General features: G+C 42.8%; 1 protein-coding gene across 1 annotated transcript in view; it reads left to right on the forward strand.

Annotated features, from left to right (window-relative positions):
• LOC134213554 (lachesin) overlaps positions 1–24800 on the forward strand; it is a 608862-nt gene that overhangs the window by 509625 nt on the left and 74437 nt on the right. The window contains exons 6-8 of the mRNA XM_062692704.1: positions 4215–4370; positions 4774–4902; positions 12759–12896. Coding sequence (XP_062548688.1) covers positions 4215–4370; positions 4774–4902; positions 12759–12896 — 423 coding nt within the window. The remainder of the gene's footprint in view (positions 1–4214; positions 4371–4773; positions 4903–12758; positions 12897–24800) is intronic.

Genomic DNA, 24800 nt, shown 5'->3' on the forward strand with positions numbered 1-24800 from the left:
AAGTCGATGAATAGATGATGTGTGAGCACGTTATATTCGGGGCATTTCTGCAGTACTTGGCAAATGGCGAACACCTGGTCCGTGGTGGAGCGTTCACCCATGAAACCCGCCTGGTACTGCCCCACGAACTCCCTTGCAATTGGTGTTTGTCGACGGCATGAAATTTGGGAGAGTACCTTGTAGGCGGCGTTCAGCAAAGTGATTACTCGGTAGTTGCTATTCATTTCATTTATTTCGTCTACATCTAAACAGATAACACTGAATCAACAATTTGACGCCACAATACACAGTTCGAGGCCGCATCTCTCCATCCTCGAATACGCCCCACGCTCGCCAAGTCGTTTTGCACCTGGTCTGCCCATCTCGCTCGCTGCGCTCCACGTCGTCTCGTCTCTGCCGGATCGGAAGTGAACACCATCTTGTCCGGCATTCTTGCAACATGTCCTGTCCATCGTACCCTTCCGGCTTTAGCTACCTTCTGGATACTGGGTTCGCCGTAGAGCTGGGCGAGAACGTGGTTCATTCTTCGCCGCCACACACTGTCTTCTTGCACATCGCCAAAGTTGGTCCTAAGCACCCGTCTCTCGAATAGTCAGAGTGCTTGCATCCTCGAGCATTGTCCATGTGTCATGTCTGTAGAGGACTACCGGTTTTATCAACGTCTTGTACATGACACATTTGGTGCGGTGGCGAATCTTTATTGACCGCAGTTTCTTCTGGAGACCGTATTAGGTCTTACTTCCACAGATAATGCGCCTTCGTATTCCACGACTGACATTGTTATCAGCCGTTAGCAAGGATCCGAGGTAGACGAATTCCTCGACCACCTCGAAGGTATCCCCGTCTATCGTATCCCAGGCAGGCCCTGTCGCGCTCGGTTCCGCCCACAAGCATGTACTTTATCTTTGACGCATTCACCACCAGTCCAATTTTTGCTGTTTCACGTTTCAGGCGGGTGTACAGTTCTGCCACCTTTGCAAATGTTCGGCCGACAATGTCCATGTCATCCGCGAAACAAATAAATTCACTGGATCTGTTGAAAATCGTACCCCGGCTGTTACACCCGGCTCTCCGCATGACATCTCCTAGCGCAATGTTGAACAACAGGCACGAAAGTCCATTACCTTGTCTTAGTCTCCGGCGCGATTCGAACGAATTGGAGTGTTTGCCCGAAATCTTCACACAGTTTTGCACACCATCCACCGTTGCTTTGATCAGTCTGGTAAGCTTCCCAGGGAAGCTGTTCTCGTCCATAATTTTCCATAGCTCTACGCGGTCTATACTGTCGTATGCCGCCTTGAAATCAACGAACAGATGGTGCGTTGGGACCTGGTATTCACGGCATTTTTGAAGGATTTGCCGTACCGTAAAGATCTGGTCCGTTGTCGAGCGGCCGTCAACGAAGCCGGCTTGATAACTTCCAACGAACTCATTCACTAATGGTGACAGACGACGGAAGATGATCTGGGATATCACTTTTGAGGCAGCATTAAGGATGGTGATCGCTCGAAAGTTCTCACACTCCAGCTCACACTGCCATCTGCTGATTGGTTGTAATAATTTAGTACATGTTCTAGTCCCCGTAGCTCGGCATATTACTTCTCGTATTCGGATATTTTACTTTTCAGAACACAGACAATTTGCCTGTTGGAACTCACTGGTTTTATAGAAGTCATGTTGAGCAAATACATGTTTTCATGACTCGATTAATTCTTCTCGGATAGTGAAGATTTTTTCTCGATTTTTTTACTTTTTATTTTTTTCTTGAAAATGTGCCAAAAGTAACGGAAGGAAATGTTTGAACGCGGACAAAATGCTTCTTGGAACACGAAGAGTTCTATATCGAAAGACGGATAGTTTCTTATCAGACCTTAGAAAATTCCTTTCCAAAGCTCGGACAATTTGCTTCTCGGAACGCGGATAATTCTTTATCAGAAGATAATTAGTTCTCGGAATGCGAAGAATTCCTCATTCCTGAACGCGAAGGAAATACTTTTTCGGAGCTCAGGCAATTTATTGCTCGGGATTGGAAGAATTCCTTAACGGAACACCGACAGTTTCTTATCCCAACTCAGAGATTTCATTTTTAAAACAAGTACAAACTGCTTACCGGAAGGTGCATTACGGAACTCGAACAATTTGCATTTCGGAACTAGAGCATTGCTCTTAGGCACGCTTATAATTCATTTTCGGACCACGGATTTTACCGGAGCAGACATTCCTGACGAAAATCCTTCTCGGGACCAAAGTTCCCTAGTGGCACAGTTCGGATGCTGTAACTCCAATGTGACTGGATCTGGTCGCATATGAGTCACAGTGACTGGTATGTGACAAGAGTGCTACCGCCATCTGGGGTGACAATGGGTCTGGGGGGTAAAAATGGGTCATCGCTCTCTCCGGCAGTCAGGAGGTCGTAGAGTTCAAAAAGGTCTCTTATATTTTAGTCTTCTTGCCGTCACATTCAATCTATTCCACAAGCATTTTGAGTCGTTGAAACAGTGACCCATTCTCACCCCCATTTGACCCATTGTCACCCCCGACGACGGTACTCGGGTTATCCTACACAGTTGGCAAAAAATCTGCACTTTATTTTTCAAAATTTTCAACAATTGAATAAAATTCATTCAGTGATTGTAACTCATAGATTGATAGGCTTAAGGCAGGCATTTTCGTCTTTTCGTCATAGTCTCGGAAACCAATAAAACAGACACTATTTTGTCAAACTCGTCCGTACCAAATCGTAAGCTCAGTAGGAACATTCTGCCATAGTTGAGTTCTAGAAAATGGACGTTGCTTTCGCCCCTACGACGATGGAAGGAAACACCTGCCGTGTTCCTATTTGAGTTTCTAAATGTCACTTCGATCTATCAAAATGGAGGAAGGACCGATTGGCTGATCTCAATTTTCAAATGACCTATTCCACCAAATGTCTTTTCCGGCCAAAAATCCTATTCTGCCAAATGTCCTATTCTGCTCGGCCAAATGTATTATTCGGCCAAATGTCCTTCATTACCAAATGTCCTATTCGGCCAAATGTCCTATTCGGTAAAATGTCTTATTCGACCAAATGTCTTTTTCGGCCAAATGTTCTATTCGGCCAAACGTCTTATTTGTCAAAAAACCTTTTCGGCCAAATAACCTTTTCGACCAAATGTCCTATTCGGTCAAATGTCATATTCGGCCAAATGTCCTATTCGACCAAATGTCCTATTCGGCCAAATGTCCTATTCGGCCCAATGTCCTATTCGGCCAAATGTCCTATTCGGCCAAATGTCCTATTCGGCCAATGTCCTATTCGGCCAAATGTCCTATTCGACCAAATGTCCTATTCGGCCAAATGTCCTATTCGGCCAAATGTCCTTTGAGGCCAAATGTTCTATTCGGCCAAGTGTCCTATTCGGTCAAATGTCCTTTTCGGCCAAATGTCCTTTGCGGCCAAACATTCTATTCGGTCAAACATCCTGTTCGGCCAAATGTTTGGGTTTTTGACTTTTTGTCTGATCGAAGTAAAGTGGAAGCCCAATTATCAATCTATTATTTTTTCTACTGATTTTTTTATTGTTAAAAATTGTGGAAAGAGCAGATTTTTTGCCAACTGTGTAGAACATATCTGCCAGGGACACGAACAGTTAGCTTCTTGGAATTAGGAAGAGCGTATGCGCATATAAAAGTTTCAGTAGCCTTGATTTATTTGGCTTTGTCAGTACTCGTTTGCCAGTACTCGTAATATCAAAAAGTACGTCTAATAAATAACTTAAAATTATTTATTATTATTTTAGTTTTTTGTGAATTGAAAAACTTTGGCTAATTGTTTACATGTTGCATTCGTGTGATAAGAAAAACACTGATACCTACTTCAAATATGTAATTGAAAGCAATTAGAAATCGCTTGTTGCTTCGGTTACGAATCTCGAAGCGGAAAGGTCCCATCGCCAACTGCTTCTAACAAGCCACTGGCATTTCTCAGAAAATCAAGCGACCCAAGTTACACTTCCCCTTTCAACAAATTGGAAAACTTTTGATCTCGGGGAACAGTTTAGATCATTATCGCCTTCGCTTCGCAGGGCAACTTTCATCCGACCAGCTTCCTTATTTACACCGAAACCACCACCCATCCAATGGTCAAGCATCCATCCGAAAGCCGCCCGTAGTACATTCGGGCGTCGATTATAATCTAATTAAGTGGTTGTACATAATTTAATTTTCAATTACAGTGCCACCGTCGATTGTGGAGTCGCTGACGAGCAACGACATGGTCGTCCGGGAGGGCACCAACGTGACGTTGACGTGCAAGGCGAAGGGATTCCCGGAACCGTACGTGATGTGGCGCCGGGAGGACGGCGACGAGATGGCCATCGGGGGCGAGAATGGTGAGTTGGTTTCATCTTTTTTTTTGCAGAGCTCCCCCTTCCAGTACTGGCTGGCGGGCACTAATTAATTAGTGTCAAGATGACTGGGACAGGAGATAGTAAAATAGCGGCACAATGGAAGACTGTGAGCGATTAGCTTCATGTGCGAATCAGTTGGACTTGGTTAATCATAAATTGGATAGTTCTAGAAGAGTTCACAATAGGGTTGAAAAAGAATGTGATTAGTTTTAAAGTATTAAAATAATGTGCAATCAGTTTCTTCCAACAAATATATTGATTTCACATTTTTGTCATCAGTTCAGCCGTAGTTCAACTATTTCCCTTTCCCTGTCTCCGATCCCCGATTTGCGAGTACGAACAACTCATTTAAAGCAACTGTTTGATCAATCTCTTTTTTTTGCAGTCAATGTGGTGGACGGAGAGGTGTTGCACATAACTCGAGTAAGCCGATTGCATATGGCAGCATATCTGTGCGTGGCATCCAACGGAGTGCCGCCGTCCATTAGCAAACGGGTGCAGCTGAGGGTGCAATGTGAGTAGCTAACTGTATCTAGTTTTAAGTCTCTTTACAGTTTGGGATGCACAACTGATCATTTGTGAATATGCATATATGCTAATTGTGCTGTTTTGTGTCACAAACGAGGTATGGAATCAAATGGTGATGAAATATTATTCTTTCCCAATTTGATTATTTAGTCATGCTAAAAAATATTTCAACCTTGAAGATGACATTTTAGCAACAAATTGTCTTGAGCAAAGTCAAAGCTTATTTCGTTATTATGATGCTTGTTGCAATAGAGTGGTCCCACTACATTTTGAGATAAATTTTTTACTTCTGTTTTATTGTGTGGCCTTCTCAGTCTAATTTAGTCAAAACGATTACCGTCGTTCGGGGTGACATTGGGCTTAGGGGTGAGATAGGGCCAAAAACGAAAAATGTTTCAACTCCTTATATCTCAGAAACTGTTACGAATTTTGATGAAAACTTCAAACGGTTCGAAATTATATTAAAATTCACGTCTAGGAAACCACAAAACAAATTCCAAGAACTAATTGTGCTCGTACCATAATGCTTGGAATTTGAATGTAAAACTTTTGATCGAATGAACCCGTATTAAAATAGTGTCAGTAATGCCCCACAAATCTATTACATAACTAGTTTTTAGATCGATGGATACCTCATGTTACGATAATCTGTTGTTGTTTTATCGAATTTTATGAATATTTATATAGCGGTTCTGGCTTTTCTGAGCAACGAGCAATGCCCGCTGAAAAGGGGTAAATTGGGCCAAGCCTTTCGTTGATTTGCCATACATAGTTGGTAAGAGCCGTAATGTAGGCAATTATTTTAATGAACGATTGAATCGTTGCATCGTCACCGCTGAACTTTATTGTACTTGGCCCAATGTCACCCCCTGTGAGGGGTGAGAATGGGCCAATTTTAAACAACATATAACTTTGAAGAATTTCCCTCATTTATTATTTTTCCCCACACAGTGGTAAATTCATTGTTCAAGCTTGTACCAAACTAATTAAAACTTGATTCCAATGTTAACTACTAGAGCTTTGTAACATTTACTTGGAGCATACCACATTTTGGCCCAATGTGCCCGACGTTTCGGCCTGTTCGGCCTGGGTGAAGCAGTCACACTTGAAAAAGGCCAAAACTACAGGCCGAAACGTCGGGCAAAACAAAACTAATCGTTTTGACTAAATTAGACTGTGAAAGCCACACAATAAAATAAGGGTATGCGATATCACACTTTTTCCTAACGAAACGAAACGAAATTTTAAATGCCTATGTTGATTCGAAACGAAACGAAACAAAATATAGATTTACTTTCGATATTTCGAAACAATACGAAATCAAGGTCCATTTAATTCGAAAATTTACGAAACAAAACGAAATTTAAATATTTTCGCGGATTTTTTATTGAATTGGTTTCACATTATGTACGCAATTTTGATTTCATTTTTTCGAAGTCGAATGACTGCTTTGCGACCAATACAGTTATAGTGACAGAAGAAGCAGTATGTGATAAATTGCCGCATTCCCGTTTACATACCATTGGTAATAAGGTGGTAATACACCAGCATTTGTGCCAATTTCAAATGAATTCATCGTGGAGTGTGTCCTCCCGAATCTGATCAATTTTATATCAGTTCAGTTTTATATCAGTAAGAATTAAGAAAATATAGAAATTGTGGATTCAAATTCTGTTACAAAATCTTAACAATTATGTAATTATTCTGAATCATACTTCATATTGTCTTATCAGCGTGGTTTTATGGTATTGAGCTAACTCAAATTTAGAAAATGAATGCATTGGTTTAAGAAGAAGAAGAAGAAGAAGAAGAAGAATATTTGCTCACTACAAAAATCCTCTGCATGTTTCTAAAATGCATCTCAGTTTCATATGTATCTCAGATTGTATTTCACAAATGTGAACGCAAAGTTTTTGCGGCAGTAGCTTGCCAGGTATGAAGAAATAATTTTTCTTTCCTGATACAAAAAAATTCTGCAAAGGGCTTACATTTGCTTCCAAATTCGACATTTTATAGGTGGCTTGGTGATCCAGCGGTTCTCAACCTTTTTGAGAGATACCCTTTCGAACTTTTACATGATTTGAGGTACCACCTCTCGAAAGAAGGCTTCCAATCCTCTTGAAAACATAATTCCGAGCCCTTTGAAGGGAAGCTCCTTTAAGCTTTTGAGTCCCTTTAGAGTAGGCTTCCACGCCTCTTTATAAGAGGCTTCTGAGCCTCTTTTAGAGAGGCTTCCGAGCCTCTTGAAGGCGGGTTTCGAGCCACTTAAAACGAAGCTTCCGTTGCATCTTGAATGAACGCTTATGAGCCTCTTGGTAGTATGCTCCCAAGCCTATTGAAAGAAGAATTCTGAGATTCTTGAAGCGAGGCTTCCGAGCCTCTTGAAAGGAGGCTGCCGATCCTCTTGAAAGAAGAATTCCGAACCATTTGAAAGTAGACTTCCAAGCCTCTTGAAAGAAGGCAACCTAACCACTTGAAATAAGGCTTCCGAACCGCTTGAAAAGAGGCTTCCGAGTCTCTTGAAAGGAGGCTGCCGATCCTCTTGGAAAAAGGCTTCAGAGCCTCTTGAAAGGAGGTTTTGAGTCTCTAAAAAAGGATGCTTTTGAGCCTCTAGAAAAGAAGGCTTTTGAGCCTCTTGAAAGGAGGTTTCCAAACCTCTTGAAAGAAGGCTTCCGAGCCTCTTGGAAGGAGCTTTCCAAGCCTCTTTAGAGGATCCTTCCAAGCCTCTTGGAAAGAGGCTTCAGAACCTCTTGAAAGGAGGCTTTTGAGACTCTTGAAAGGAGGCTTCCAAGCCTCTAGAAAGGCTCTTGAAAGGAGGCTTCCGAGCCTCTAGAAAGGCTCTTGAAAGGAGGCTTCCGAGCCTCTAGAAAGGCTCTTGAAAGGAGGCTTTTGAGCCTCTTGAGAGGAGGCTTCCGAGCCTCTTGAGAGGAGGCTTCCGAGCCTCTTGAGAGGAGCCTCTTGAGCCTCTTGCGAGGAGGCTTGAGCCTCTTGAGAGGAGGCTCTGAGCCTCTTGAGAGGAGGCTTCCGAGCCTCTTGAAAGGAGGCTTCTGAGCCTCTTGAGAGGAGGCTTCCGAGCCTCTTGAGAGAGGCCTGAGGCCTCTTGAGAGGAGGCTTGAGGCCTCTTGAGAGGAGGCTTCTGAGCCTCTTGAGAGGAGGCCTGAGCCTCTTGAGAGGAGGCTTCTGAGCCTCTTGAGAGGAGGCTTGAGGCCTCTTGAGAGGAGGCCTGAGCCTCTTGAGAGGAGGCTTGAGGCCTCTTGAGAGGAGGCTTGAGGCCTCTTAAGAGGAGGCTTCCTGAGCCTCTTGAGAGGAGGCTTCTGAGCCTCTTGAGAGGAGGCTCTGAGCCTCTTGAAAGGAGGCTTGAGGCCTCTTGAGAGGAGGCTTGAGGCCTCTTGAGAGGAGGCTTCCAGGCCTCTTGAGAGGAGGCTCTGAGCCTCTTGAGAGGAGGCTTCCAGGCCTCTTGAGAGGAGGCTTGAGAGCCTCTTGAGAGGAGGCTCTGAGCCTCTTGAGAGGAGGCTTCCAGGCCTCTTGAGAGGAGGCTTCTGAGGCCTCTTGAGAGGAGGCTTCCAGGCCTCTTGAGAGGAGGCTTCGAGGCCTCTTGAGAGGAGGCTTGAGGCCTCTTGAGGAGGCCTGAGCCTCTTGAGAGGAGGCCTGAGCCTCTTGGAGAGGAGGCTTCCAGGCCTCTTGAGAGGAGGCTTCCTGAGCCTCTTGAGAGGAGGCCTGAGCCTCTTGAGAGGAGGCCTGAGCCTCTTGAGAGGAGGCTCTGAGCCTCTTGAGAGGAGGCTTCCAGGCCTCTTGAGAGGAGGCTTCTGAGCCTCTTGAGAGGAGGCTTCTGAGCCTCTTGAGAGGAGGCTTGAGGCCTCTTGGAGAGGAGGCTTCTGAGGCCTCTTGGAGAGGAGGCCTGAGGCCTCTTGAGAGGAGGCTTCTGAGCCTCTTGAGAGGAGGCTTCCTGAGCCTCTTGAGAGGAGGCTTCTGAGCCTCTTAAGAGGAGGCTTCTGAGCCTCTTGAGAGAAGGCCTGAGCTCTCTTGAGAGGAGGCTTCCTGAGCCTCTTGAGAGAAGGCTTGGTGAGCCTCTTGAGAGGAGGCTTCTGAGCCTCTTGAAAGGAGGCTTCTGAGCCTCTTGAAAGGAGGCTGAGCCTCTTGAAAGGAGGCTTCTGAGGCCTCTTGAAAGGAGGCTTGAGCCTCTTGAAAGGAGGCTTGAGCCTCTTGAAAGGAGGCTTCTGAGCCTCTTGAAAGGAGGCTCTGAGCCTCTTGAAAGGAGGCTTGAGGCCTCTTGAAAGGAGGCTTCTGAGCCTCTTGAAAGGAGGCTCTGAGCCTCTTGAAAGGAGGCTTCTGAGCCTCTTGAAAGGAGGCTTCTGAGCCTCTTGAAAGGAGGCCTGAGCCTCTTGAAAGGAGGCTTCTGAGCCTCTTGAAAGGAGGCTTCTGAGCCTCTTGAAAGGAGGCTTCTGAGCCTCTTGAAAGGAGGCTCTGAGCCTCTTGAAAGGAGGCTTCTGAGCCTCTTGAAAGGAGGCTTCTGAGCCTCTTGAAAGGAGGCTCTGAGCCTCTTGAAAGGAGGCTCTGAGCCTCTTGAAAGGAGGCTTCTGAGCCTCTTGAAAGGAGGCTCTGAGCCTCTTGAAAGGAGGCTTCTGAGGCCTCTTGAAAGGAGGCTTCCAGGCCTCTTGAAAGGAGGCTCTGAGCCTCTTGAAAGGAGGCTTCTGAGCCTCTTGAAAGGAGGCTCTGAGCCTCTTGAAAGGAGGCTTGAGCCTCTTGAAAGGAGGCTCTGAGCCTCTTGAAAGGAGGCTTCTGAGCCTCTTGAAAGGAGGCCTGAGCCTCTTGAAAGGAGGCTTCTGAGGCCTCTTGAAAGGAGGCTCTGAGCCTCTTGAAAGGAGGCTCTGAGCCTCTTGAAAGGAGGCTTGAGCCTCTTGAAAGGAGGCTCTGAGCCTCTTGAAAGGAGGCTTCTGAGCCTCTTGAAGGAGGCTTCTGAGCCTCTTGAAAGGAGGCTTCCTGAGCCTCTTGAAAGGAGGCCTGAGCCTCTTGAGAGGAGGCTTCTGAGCCTCTTGAGAGGAGGCTTCTGAGCCTCTTGAAAGGAGGCTTCTGAGCCTCTTGAAAGGAGGCCTGAGCCTCTTGAAAGGAGGCCTGAGCCTCTTGAAAGGAGGCTTGAGCCTCTTGAAAGGAGGCTTCCAGGCCTCTTGAAAGGAGGCTTCTGAGCCTCTTGAAAGGAGGCTTCTGAGCCTCTTGCAAGGAGGCTTCGAGCCTCTTGCAAGGAGGCTTCTGAGCCTCTTGCAAGGAGGCTTGAGCCTCTTGCAAGGAGGCCTGAGCCTCTTGCAAGGAGGCTTCCTGAGCCTCTTGCAAGGAGGCCTGAGCCTCTTGCAAGGAGGCTTCCTGAGCCTCTTGCAAGGAGGCTTCCTGAGCCTCTTGCAAGGAGGCTTCCTGAGCCTCTTGCAAGGAGGCTTCCTGAGCCTCTTGCAAGGAGGCTTCCTGAGCCTCTTGCAAGGAGGCTTCCTGAGCCTCTTGCAAGGAGGCTTCCTGAGCCTCTTGCAAGGAGGCTCGAGCCTCTTGCAAGGAGGCTTCTGAGCCTCTTGCAAGGAGGCTTCCTGAGCCTCTTGAAAGGAGGCTCTGAGCCTCTTGAAAGGAGGCTTCTGAGGCCTCTTGAAAGGAGGCTTCTGAGCCTCTTGAAAGGAGGCTTCTGAGCCTCTTTAAAGGAGGCTCCCGAGCCTCTTTTAAATGAGGCTTCTGAGCCTCTTGAAAGGAGGCTTCTGAGCCTCTTGAAAGAGGCTTCCGAGCCTCTTGAAAGGAGGCTTCCGAGCCTCTTGAAAGGAGGCTTCCGAGCCTCTTGAAAGGAGGCTTCCGAGCCTCTTGAAAGTAGGATTTCGAGCCTCTTGAAAGGAGGCTTTCGAACCTCTTGAAAGGAGGCTTTCGAGCCTCTTGAAAGGAGGCTTCCGAACCTCTTAAAAGGAGGCTTCCGAACCTCTTGAAAGGAGGCTTCCGAACCACTTGAAAGGAGGCTTCCGAACCACTTGAAAGGAGGCTTCCGAGCCTCTGGAGAGAAGGCTTGCGAGCCTCTTGAAAGGAGGCATCCGAGCTTTTTGAAAGGAGGCTTCCGAGCCTCTTGAGAGGAGACTTTCAAACCTCTTGAAAGGAGGCTTCCGAACCTCTTGAAAGGAGGCTTCCGAACCTTTTGAAAGGAGGCTTCCGAGCCTCTTGAAAGAAGGTAGCCTAACCACTTGAAAGGAGGCTTCCGAGCCTCAATGAATTTTGATTGAAATTGTAATATGTCCGCCATTACGCATTTTTGTCCGAGGTATCCGCTAGGGCCAGCGAAGGTACCCCCAGGGGTACATGTACCCCAGGTTGAGAACCGCTGTTCTATACAATCAACTTGACGACCTGCTATTAGGAGAGAAAAATTAGTTTGACACTCATTGTTATAAGAGACCGAGGAATGCTCTGCCTCTCCGCGAGCGCCACGGAAAGGAATCGTTGGTTAGTTGAAAAGGTAACTCAAGTGAAGCCACCTTGGTAAGCGACTAAATAATTATTGTAAACGAAGTTATTTTGAAAACTCGAAGACGAAACCGTGTTTCAAATCAATCTAACGCAAAATCAATGTGCTTCGTTTAATAAGCTCCTACAGCACAATCGATTCTGCACTAAATAATTTGATGCTCTTCGAAGCAGACATTATTTTTTTCACTTCGTATTCTCCCGCAGAATTGCGTTTTTCCGGGCAAATCGTTTCCCGCACGAGCGTCACTAGTAGCAACATCAGGATCGATATTGTTGCAATACTCAAAAACTATTACAAAATTTAAATTTAATTTTGAAGGCTGTATGTATATTCTAATGATCTGCCGAATATTGGTGAAATAAGTATACCTTTTTATTCTTACCTTAGGTAAGATTCAATTTCTTGTTTGCACGTAAAATGTTGCATTTTGTTTTCCTTAGGGCTTCCTTAATAATACCTACTTAAGTAGTACTGAAAAGGCTTCACAAGGGCCCCAGAAATCCGCGCCACGGATTTACCTCTTTGACAAAGTCATAAAGAACTGAATCATATTTGACGTCTGACGTCTCAAATATTGAATCGGATCACTTTTGAAAAAATAGGATGGAATAGTTAAAGATACTTTTCATTTTCTGATAGATATTTCTAACAAAACACTTTAGAAGAAAACGTTAGAAGAAAACTTAATACGTATTTGTCGACTCAGAATGGGATTATGTAGTATGCGTTAATAAAAAAAATTGTATAACATTAAGTTTTTATTCAATCCAGCACGATAATACACGATCGTATGAGGCAGTATGGTTAAAGTTTAAATGTGTTTCGAAATTCCGCGGAACTCCGTTAAATTTCCGTTAAATCAAGAAATCAGATTTCGCCATGCTAAAATTCCGTGGAATTTCGTTTCGAACCACCTGAAACGAAATTTTTCGAAATACCGCGTATGCTTACAATAAAACACCAAATCTTCCAGTCGTAGGTAATTCTTTTGTATTTTTACTTCTGTGTTTCTAATTTTAGCATGGTATGTGCGATGTTCCAGAAAGTTGTTCTTTATTTAATTTTGAGGCACATTGCTGAAAGAACCATTGTTGTGTGTCATTTGTTATCATTTGTTATTATAATGTTGGGGTGACTCTAAAAAAATCAATATTTTGATTGTAACTTTTTTGTTTTAATTCTTATTGAAGTAATGTCTTCTGTCTTCTAAGTTTTAGAGCCCACATATTTGCAACAGCATAGCGTGTCCCTAACTCACGCCACAAGTTGAAATAGATTTCTTTTCTTGATCTTTTTAAGCTTTTTTTCACATTTTCAAACAAATTCCACTTCTTAATAAATGTCATTTCCTCCTACAGTTCCCCCGATGCTGTCCATCCCGAGCCAACTGGAAGGTGCCTACCTCGGACAGGACGTTATCCTCGAGTGCCACACGGAGGCATATCCGGCCTCGATAAACTACTGGACGACGGAACGGGGTGATATGATAATTTCCGGTAAGTCACTTCCATCCCCGAGAGTGGTCCATTACAAACCATCGATTCGACCAATCTAATCGCCCAATATCCGGCCCGGGTTCAATAAATCAGAGCGACACTCTGCCGCTGATTCCAGCCACCGCCGGAATCAACCTCCGTCCGACCGGAGAAGCCGAAAATGATGATGATAAGGTGCCTCTCATTTAGCACCAAATGGATCCCCCCGACAATCAATAAAACTCAACTCAATTTGGCAAATTAGTTACAAGTGAACAGACAGATCCCCGGGAAAGCCGATAGAAATCTGGTCCTTCATTGGCTCTTCCTTGGAAATTGATTCGTGTATCAAATCGTCCGAGTTACCGTTTCCTTTCAGTGACGGACGTAAGGCATGCTGCCGGTTGGGACGACGAGACGGCACCAAAAAGGACATCGGAAATAAATCATATCGAAGCTTGGCCCGATGCTGGGCGGGCGCGCGGGTGGTAGCAAGCGTTTTGCTTTGAAGTGTCTCGCTGGCGACGGGCGGATTTCCTCGGGCCCGAATATAAGCAACTGAAGTGCGGGTCCACCCCTCTTCGGGAAATCTATGGGCGTCTGAACGAGAAAGTGGGCTGTCGTAGGGTTTCGGATCGGAAGGTCGTATCCGGAAATCGACATCACGCCCCATTTAATTGAATTGACGTTTGCTTAGGATGAACGATTTGGGAGTTATAGTGCGGGGGGAGAGAATACATATGACGCAAATTGTTGATGCGATGAAAGGGTGTGTTAGATCTAGATGTTGGACAATTAATCTCTTTGAAGGAGGATTCAATATATGATTTGGAGAGTAATTCTAGGATGGAATGTAGTCCTCGGATAGCTTTGCATGGATCTTCAAACGATTAAGTCTTTTCTGCTTTTACATCATGCTGAGTTTAATTGTTACTCTGCAACAGTAAGAACTTTTCAGGGATATTTTAAAAATAAACTTGCAAAGTAATTGCTACGGCATTACAAAAGAAAATTTGAATTCATTCATATTGTATTGATGAGTGCAATACTAACGATTTCCTTCTTCCTTTAAAGGTTTTTGTTTTGTTTTTCCAATGTTAATTAGAGCATTCCTTTGAATTTCAACAAAAATCCACCTCGCAGCTTCCAACTTGGTGCAACTATACCTCTGCCGACTAAATATAGGATGTCTAAATATGGATCTCTGAAAGTGGTTTCAATATTTTTTCCTTTCTTACGTGACTTTTCTAAAAAAAAGCATTCCTTCAATACAGCAATGCTCAACAAAACTTTCCGCTCAATGGTAAAAAAGTATAATTTGGAAACCACACAAAATAATTTCCGCTTTCGTTCCTATGAACCCATCTTGCTGCGTAAATGAAATTGAAAGAAAAATGTTCGCTAGAAATTCCATAAAATATTTTCCATTCCTTGCGCAACGCAAAAGGAGAGATAATTTACCGAAATTGCAACCGAAAGTTTGTTTCTCACTTTAATTCATAAATTTTAATTACTTGCCATAACTTTTCACCGACTTTGGTGCTACACTCCATAAACCCACTTGCACCGAGCGCCCTGCACCGTGCGTCAGACAGTCGATGATGGAGCGGCAGTCGTAAAGAAGCTTACCTTCTGATATTCACTCTTTCATTTGGTTGGTTTCCCAACCCCTTTCCACGTACTTTGATGGTTGAAAAAAAAGTCAGAACTTTTCCGGGTGTTTTTCTTCCCAGCAGCATCACGCTTTGTGGAAATGCTTTTCCTTCTAAATTCACAGTCATTTTTCTTCCCCTTCCCCCGTCACCATCGGTTGACCCAGTCAGTGTGCGGCGGAAACTGCTCTATCACTTTTGTGTCAAACCGCATAAAAACTCGAACACCTTCAGGGGGTTCCGCTGATGTTGTACGGATGGGCTGGTTTGAGTCGAGATGTAAATCTCTGCCAAAAGGTCATTTACTGTGGTGATTCCGGCTACCGGCGAAATAAGAAAAAAATAAGTCAGAGCAACAATGACAACACCAATGATAAAAACAGGAACCGCAAGAAAAAAGTGCTTTTTGTCTGATTAATGATTACGAGAAACGAACGACAACGGGAGGACCAACCCGAGTGAAAAGGTATCAAAGGACAATTAAGCTTCCACAGCGTCAGGGAGTAAATTTCATTCGTGTGCATCACCGACACGGCATTCTGGTTAAATGGCAACCATACCTGTGGAGCCCAAACATTTTAGCCATTTTTCTAAAAACAATCATATTTTGGACATGCCTCAGAATACTATTTCAAAACATGTTATTCATTGTATGTATGTATATTTAAATATACAGAATAAACCTCATATTTTTGGCTTGATTTTGGCGCAAGGGTAAGAATGGGAAAATACTTACGCTTAATTTTCTAGAAAAAAAAGTTTGATTCATAGTATATAAACATTAAGTCAACTCTTAAAATCAGAAGGTTTAACGACGTAGGGTCATCATTACGATTTATCTTTCTGCCCTTCGCCAAGCGATTGTGTTTTGTACTTTGAAAATATTTTTACTTGGATCAGCTTTCTGTTGTATAAAATGGATCTTAAAAAGAACGAAATTATTTCCAATAATGCGCATTTCCAATCACTAACAGCCAGGGTTTGAATCCAAAGGAGATTGAAAAAATCTCTCATTTATCTTGTCTGTATATACTTTCGATAGGTAGCATACCGTGAGACGCCTTTTTCGGAAACTGTTACGAAAATGAGCTGATTCAGGGGTTATACCCATTGATTGATTTCTTTCAAAAAGCTCCAATCGCGGGGAACACTGGTTCTGATGATGTATTTCAACTTGTTCTGCACAGCTGTGCGGGCTCCGAACACTAAATAAGCGAGAACAAAGCAAGAATCATCACTTTTCTGTGGAGCTGCCTATCCGATTCTGTTTTTTTACACTTGTATACAAGTTTGATCAATTTGTTATCATGGCTTGTTATGATAATAAGGAATTCTTCCGAGGCTTCCATCAGAAATTAGTTGGGATGTTCCTCCAGGAATTCTTCGGGAAGCTTCTCCAGGGATTCCTTGAAAAGTTCCTCCAAGATTTTTTTCTGCAACTCCTATAAAAGTTGACTGGATGTTCACGATTGTTTGGATTTAGCATCAGAAATTTTCGGCTTGGCAGTCACTTTAGCAAGCAATTTATTTTGGCCCGCCCGACGTTTCAATGAGCTATGCCATCTTCTTCAAGGGTTTTTCATCTCATGGTTTGTTTTTAACATTCAGAATCGTCAAAACAATACAGTTTTTTATCAATCTATCTAAAAGCGTCGTTAACATTGGGTGATGGGTCACTATTCTAGTCTTTCTGCATTAGACTATTTCTGCTTGAAAAAGTTGGCATAGCCCATCGAAATGTCGGGCAAAGCAACGAACTTTCGTTTTCATTGCGAAAGTGACTGCAAAGACAAAATATTCCCGGTTCTAAATCCAAGCAATCGAGAGCATCCAGTTAACTTTTATAGAAGTCCCAGGAAAAAATCTTGGAGGATCTTTCCAAGAAATTCCTGGAAAAACATCCCATTTAATTTTTGAAGAAACTTTCGGAAAAATGTCAAGAAGAACTTCTATAGGAAATCATTTAAAGATTGTACGACAATTCCCCGAAAACCAATTCCCCGAATGCAATTTTCCCGAATGCAATTTCCCCGAATGTAACAATTCCCCGAATGCAATTTCCCCGAATGTAACAATTCCCCGAATGTAACATTTCCCCGAATGTAACAAATCCCCGAAAATAAATTACTTTTTGCAAACACATAATTGTCATCGACTATAAGCGTCCGAACAGAGCAGCGTTCAAAGATTTGTTCTAGAGTGTCTCTTTGGAAATACCGAACATGATCAAATCTTCCGATAGTATTGTATGTCCTTGATCTTCCTTATTGTTAAGTTATAAAGATATTAGAATAGAGTGTTTTCCCATTAATTTTATTTTTCTAAAATAGTCGAACAAAGGCTGAATTTCTTTGATGGAGTAGAATCGCGAACAGAAATTCCGATTGAAAACATCATGGTCAAAATTTGTGAAATCAAACTCCTGTCATACGTAAGGTCTATCCCTTCTTAAGAAGTTACTGCCCGAGCAGCACAAGTCAGGCAAAACTGGTTGCAGCAACTTGATTGTAACCAAGTCTGGTTACATGTGAGTTGCAGTCACCTACGTGGAACATGTGTGCTGCTGGGATGTAATCTTGGATGTGAATCCTCAAAAAATTAAAATGCGTATGCCCGGAATAAGACAATGGTGAATGTGATCCCTTCTTTAAAAATAATGCATCTACTCGGAATAACGCAACGGATTACTTTGATCTCTACTTTGGAAGTAGGTGTTTCCCAAGAATAGAATGATAGAATGATAGAATGAAATTACCTTTTTAGGAGAAGGAATTTGCCTGCAATAAGGTAATGATAAACGTAGTCTCTTCTTTTGATGTAGACGAGTTTGGCCGGAATAGATATGATATATGAGATCGCATCTAGCAATAAATATCAATTATATAGACCAAAAAAATCGAATTAATCGACGTGTTCATTTAAAGAAGACAATATCCCTCCATTGTCCTTATACTGCCTAGACGTGATCATTTAAGAAAGGCATTATCTCCTTTTTCGCTTTACTCCGGGCAAACGTGTTTAATTGAAGAAGGGTCCATCTACCCTCATTGTCTTATATTGGGCAAATGTGTTCATTTTAAGAAGGCATTATAACTCGTCTTCCCTAAAACCGGGCGAAGCTATTATCAATAAAAAAGCGCTTTATACCTTTCCTTCGCCTTATACCGGAAAACGGATTAATTTTCTTCCTTTATCTCTATTCTCCTTCCTCATTATTCCATTCTCTCTTCCTACATCTCACTTCGTATTTCGCCTTCTCTCGCTCCTCACTCACACTTCTCGCATCATATTTTTCACTTCTCACTTCTTACTCCACACTTTTCACTTCTTACTATGTACTTCCTTCTCATTTCTTACTTTTCACTTCTCACTTCTCATGTCTCACTTCTCACTTCCCACTACTCACTACTCCCAACTCACTGCTCACTACTCACTTCTCACTTCTCACTTCTCACATCTCACTTTTCACATCTCACTTTTTATTAATTTCTCACTTCTTACTCCTCATTCGGCCTAATGACGGTTCGGCATAATGGTCTTCGGCCCAATGACCAACAATCTTATTTTTTTACAATTTTTAAGCAAAATGTCTCGCGATCCTCACTTTTGTTGCAGCTCAAAATTATGTCAAACGCCAATTATGGGACTTTACGTAAAACGACGCAGATTTCTTTTTCAGTTTAGTTTTATCTGCAGTATGGAAACAATTCGGGGAAATGTTGCATTCGGGGAAATGTTGCATTCGGGGAATTGTTACATTCGGGGAAATGTTACGTTCGGGGAATTGTTATTCGGGGAAATTTCATTCGGGGAAATTGCATTCGGGGAATTGGTTTTCGGGGAATTGTCGTACAATCCATTTAAATCATTCCGGAGGATTTCTCTGGGGAAACTTCCTGGGGAATTGCTGGAGGAACTTTCGGAGGAATTCTTAGAGGAACTTTCGAGTATTTGGATATAGTTTGGATTCCCGGGAAAAAAATCTAGACCACCTTCACATTTATTCCAGGAGAAATTTCCAAACAAATTCCTAGAGGAACTTTAAGAGGGATTCCAGGATTATTTTCTTCTTCTTCATCTTACTGGCATTATACCTGTTCATTCAGCACACACAGGTCCACAGTTATTAACTGCGAGGTTTCTAAGCCAAGGTACTTTTTTTGCATTCGTATATCATGAGGCAAACACGATGATACTTTAATGCTCAGGAAAATCGAGACAATTCCCAATCCGAAAATTGCCTAGACCGGCACCGGGAATCGAACCCAGCCACACTTAGCATGGCCTTGCTTTATAGCCGCGCGTCTTACCGCTTGACCAAGGAGGGCCCCTCCTGGAATATGTTACAAACTAAATCTTGGAAAAACTTTCAGAGGAATACCTGGAGGAACTTTTGAATGAATTCCTGGAAGAACTTTCGGAAAAACTCCTGGATAAACCTCCGGAGGAATTCCTGGAGGAACTTCCTAAGTAATTCCTGGAGGAACTTCCGGAGGAAATCCTGGAGGAAATTTCGAACTAATTCCTGGAGGTACTTCCGGATGAATTCCAGGAGGAACTTCCGGATGAATTCCTGGAGGAGCCTCCGGAAGAATTCTTGGAAGAACTTCCGGAGGAATTCTTGGAGGAAATTCCTGGAACTTTCAGAGGAATTCCTGGAGGAGCTTCCGGAGGAATTCCTGGAGGAGCTTCCGGAGGAATTCCTGGAGGAGCTTTCGGAGGAATTCCTGGAGGAACTTCGGGAATGATTCCTGGAGGAGCTTCCGGAGGAATTCCTGGAGGAGCTTTCGGAGGAATTCCTGGAGGAGCTTCCGGAGGAATTCCTGGAGGAACTTCCGGAGGAATTCCTGGAGGAACTTCCGGAGGAATTCCTGGAGGAACTTCCGGAGGAATTCCTGGAGGAACTTCCGGAGGAATTCCTGGAGGAACTTCCGGAGGAATTCCTGGAGGAACTTCCGGAGGAATTCCTGGAGGAACTTCGGAGGAATTCCTGGAGGAACTTCCGGAGGAATTCCTGGAGGAACTTCCGGAGGAATTCCTGGAGGAACTTCCGGAGGAATTCCTGGAGGAACTTCCGGAGGAATTCCTGGAGGAACTTCCGGAGGAATTCCTTGAGGAACTTCCGGAGGAATTCCTTGAGGAACTTCCGGAGGAATTCCTTGAGGAACTTCCAGAGGAATTCCTGGAGGAACTTCCAGAGGAATTCCTGGAGGAACTTCCAGAGGAATTCCTGGAGGAACTTCCAGAGGAATTCCTGGAGGAACTTCCAGAGGAATTCCTGGAGAAACTTCCGGAGGTTTTTGTGATAGAATTTTCCATAGGTACTTTCGAAAGAATGTCCAGAGGATTTTCCTCCCAACGAACTTGTGGAGGATTCTTCTGAGGAACTTCTGAAGAAATTCCGGAGAAACTTTGGCACTTAAAACATGTTCACGCCGAGCCACGCCGCCGCCTCTGGCTGAAAATAACCTATCACGCCGCCGCCTGTAAAATTATAATCGGCGCACAGGTCTAGTGGCAAGCTGCGATCAGAACCAGTTGACCCAGGATGTAGAGCGGGAACAGAGGGTGGATTGAACTCGCTCGACGGGGAGTCGGGAGGGCCGCAGAGATCACCTCGTTGGGTGCAGGTACATGGCTCTTTCTCGACTGGGTTCTGGTTGGAAGCCTTTTTCCGGATTTGCAGGAACTTCGCCTGCTTCGGACAGCTCTTGGTAGTGGCCCTATTTATATCGCCATAGTTGGCCCACTAGAGTGGGGGTCACCACACTTGTTGCAGCGCGGCTTCATACGACGAATTCCGGGTGCAGTGCCCAAAATTGCAGCATGACTGCGTGTCATGACGATGTAAAGGCCAATACTATCTCGTAATGTATTATAGGAACGCTCATAAAGAAGGTTAGTGTTCAGGAACATGGCTTTCCATAACATTCCATAGCAAAAGTAAGGTCGAAAATGTTTCCGAAATTCGTATCCATTGAAAAGAGACATAATGAGATGAACACCATAAAAAGGTTGTTCCTCACAATTACGTTTGATTTCTGTTGTTCGAAAATCATACGTACGTACATCATGTGCAACCCATCACTCCGCTTTGTTTAGCTACGAGCAACCAATTGAAGTCAATTCTAGTCATTCCGAGCGTTGTTCTTCCTCGTCAACATTTCAATTCAATCCTCTTCGCTAATCCGCACTCACCACAGTCACTCCATATTAGCGAGGGCAGCAGAGCCCGTTGGCATCGATGAACAGAATTATCTATGTTAACATTTCATTTGCCGTAATTAAATCAATTTAATATCTCGTGTAGCAGCTTGTACTGGAGTCATGTTTCCCTGGTGCCATTCCAACGCACCGTCGTCATCGTCTCTCGCATTGCCACACATTATCATCGGTTATCGGTTGTCTATTACCGACGTTGTCGTCCGCTCCAGCTTCGACGGAAACTTTCCCATCTGTAGTAGATACGTGTCTCTCCGTCTCGGTTTGCCCACGTTCTGTCGGGTCCAACGACGACGGGAAGCGCGCGCGGTCGTTTGACCGCCTATCGAACGCGTTCAAATCTAAATTGCGCAAGTCGGTATAGATGCTGGCGGTTAGGTGAACGAGCAGGGTCCTAGCTCTGCAGCCATCGATGCCGACAAGTATGAAAGCACATTTGCAATTCACGAGACGATACTTTTGAAAAAGGCCTAATTGGATGTTTTGTGATTCTTCTTTCCACCTAATTCAGGACATACCAAAGTAGACGCAATTTGAAAACAACTATAGGGAATTCAATTGAAAAACTAACTCATCTACCCTAGTCATCATTCGCTTTAATGCATAAATGCATAGAAATCTCGCTTAACTTTTCAAAAGGACCTAAGTAACATTTTTTTCATGAATTAATTTGAGTACTACAATCAAAAGCTTTCATGTTGTTCTGTTGATTGCGCTATTCAAATTAATTCATGAAAAAAATGTTACTTAGGTCCTTTTGAAAAGTTAAGCGAGAAATGTGCTTTTGCGTGCCAATCGGGAAAATTTTCCATAACCTCTATCGTTTGATTCCAATCGTCGCGGGCGGTGAGACGGGCGCGGAGGCCGTTCAGTGTCCGTGCCGTGCATGCTCATCGAGAAATAGATGACTTCCCGATCCGCTTTGACTAACGACAGAGTATCGACCGTCAAGTATCAGTTGCAGAGATAAGCCGAGGTTCATGTTCCGTGTTCGTAGACTTGCATATTATTATTAACGATGGAAGTTCGCCATTGGAGATAGAAAAAAAAACTGTATCTGGAAACCGGGGGTCTCTAGTTTCTAGTTTGAACGGAAAACGGATACAGATTATACGCGGTTGCTGTTATGGGATCTTTTGAAGTAGGATAACCAAAATTGTTTCCCCTTAGCGTTCCAACTATTGTTGCCCATTCGAGAATAGGCACAAATGTCAATCAAATAACAGCTGAGTTATAAACGAAGATATTTAGAAAAACCGACCATGTTCCAGTTGGGAAGTAATGCCACAAAAGCATCTGAGCAGCATGATATATAGCTCTGGGTCCTTTGCCAGTTGATTTTAATATAGATGCATGGTGTAGTCTGATCGTGACAGGGAATTAAATGACTAGGTGAACCATGATTGCCGACTTTTTTTTCTCAAATAAACAAATTGCAATTCCCGGGTTATCATACGATCCGCAAACCGCAGATTAGCATTTTGAAGTGCTTTGTGAGAGATTTAATTTTCCTCTTCGGAATGATTTTTGCGTTGTTTGCATGAGGCGCGGAAATCGAATTGATTGCTATCATATTGATTATTGACTCTTGTATTGAAATATAAAGGTTAATAGGATGAGCTTTTGCTTCTGCAGCGGCTGCAAAAGCACCTATTCCTCGCTTCTGCATACTTTGCATTTCCAGGATTGTTATAAATGCACAAATTAAAATACGTATTTAAAAGTGACTGAAATTATTCAGTGGAACGTTATATGAAGAGAAGTTCATTAGATTTGCATCCATTGATACCACCCGCCACCACCGTTTGATAAAATTTTCAGGTCCGCTCCTGATTCGGTTGTGCATAACTCCATTCGGCATAGACTAAACCGGGTGCACACTTGCCACAATCTTGAAGGAAGCTCCAGTTCTTCTCACCGCAGCCGAATATTTCTTACCAGGGTCTTCCGACGCGATTGTTTGATCTGCTGCTTTGTTCATGCTATGCTGAAGTGTACTATGTTTTGGAATTGCTCCCAATCTGCCTCTTTAATTTTCAATTTGCTGTGGAAAACCTTGTGCTGCGTGTTTTGAGGAAATTAACTAGGGATAGTGATCGATTCCATTTGTGTCTGATTTTGTCCCAAACTCTAATGTACCAGCTAGTTTAGTTGAGTAGGTTATGACATCAATTCATGTTTCTCTTCCATTGCACAATGGTCCGATTCAGTTATTTAGCAGGAAAAAACTATTTTCCTCCGTTTTCGTTCTATTTAGTCACTTGGTGTCTTCAGTGAAGTTGTTTATAATAAAATATTGCTTCTTCGGACAAAAAGTTCGATAGGGTGGTCCTTATCGTTTCTCAAAACTGAAATTAAACTTTTTTATTTCGGTTTTTTTGTGGATGACCTCTTCGGCAAACTTGCAGTAAACATTATTTGATGCAACTTTGCCGAAGACACCTTGTGTCTAGCACATAAATTGAGTTCAGTAAATGAAATTTTCGATTTTAACCTAGGGTGGCCCCAAAAAATCAGTTTTTCTATTCTAACTTTTTTGTTTTAAGTTTTACGAGAATGCGGTCTTCAGAAGAAATGAAGAGCAAGTGATGGTGCATATTTTTGCTGAACACATCATGTTTATAAGTCTTACCATTTAAAAGTTATATGCAATTTATACCAAAATACTATGCAATCTCAAAATGCCTATATCTCATGGAGATGGTTCGATTAATTTTTTTTGAAGGTGTTATCTGAAAGGGCACATATATAGTAACTTTTACTGCAAAAATTACGGGAACGTATTTTTTTTAAATTGAATAAATCGACTTTGAAAATTTCTTCGAAAAAAATTAAATTTACTAGTATTTCACTATATATTGAAATTATGAGTAAATTACCTTCGACAAAAGTTCAAATTTAAACTAAAAATACATATCCGATTATTATTATTTAATCAGAATAAGGCCGAAGTGGCCTGTGCAGTATACAAGAGTCTTCTCCATTCGGCTCGGTCCATGGCTACACGTCGCCAGCCACGCAGTTTACGGAGTCATCTTCCACCTGGTCGATCCACCTTGCCCGCTGCGCACCTCGCCTTCTTGTGCCCGTATGATCGTTGTCGAGAACCATTTTCACCGGGTTACTGTCTGACATTCTGGCTACGTGCCCGGCCCACCGCAGTCGTCCGATTTTCGCGACTTTGTATCGAAGTATCGCGAAGTTTTTTATCGGATTTTTCGAAAGGAAAGTACTGCGTACCATCTATGGTGTGGTGCAGATGGCGGACGGTACGTGGAGGAGGCGAATGAACCACGAGTTGCATGTCAGAGCAGAGAATGAAAACAAACTGAAAACTTATTTTGATATTTTGATACTTTCATTTGCAATATCAAATTTTGGTGACCCTGTGGTCGAGTTAATAGTAATCACATTAAAAGTTGAGAACTTAATGTTGTATCCAAATAAACAAAATGATAACAATTTTTGGTATCACGGAAAACAAAACAAAACTTATTTTGATATTGGGCATATTTTCTACGGTTCACATAATGAGTTTTCATTATGATAATGGCTATATCGAGCAAAAACAAAAAAAATCTCAATTTGATATTATTTTGATTCATGAATCATATAGTGATATCAAAATACTGATATCTTATTCAGTTACTCGTTTGATTGAACACATATTATGCGATATCAAGATTTACAAACTAGATTAGTTATCATTTAGTTATTTGCTATAAGTCTTGATATCAGAAAAATATCTAACTTAGTTCCTGTTTGGTTTTAATTTATTTGAGATGATATCAAAATAAAAATTTAAGGATTAGTTTAACTTTTGGTGTTGAATCATTTTATTTCATTATTATTCAGTCTTATTCGATAACTGATAATAGAAAATAATTCTATCTCGATTTATTGCTTATGACGTAATGAATAAGCTTCTTGTAGTTCGAAGCCACTTTGATGACTGCAGAATGATCGTCGTGCAGGAGATATTATAATTTATCTTTTCAATCCGTAAGAAAAATCTTCATATACCGTTTGACGGAAAATAATTTCTATTCAT

The sequence above is a fragment of the Armigeres subalbatus genome, chromosome 2, assembly GCF_024139115.2.
Source record: "Armigeres subalbatus isolate Guangzhou_Male chromosome 2, GZ_Asu_2, whole genome shotgun sequence".
NCBI lineage: Eukaryota > Metazoa > Arthropoda > Insecta > Diptera > Culicidae > Armigeres > Armigeres subalbatus.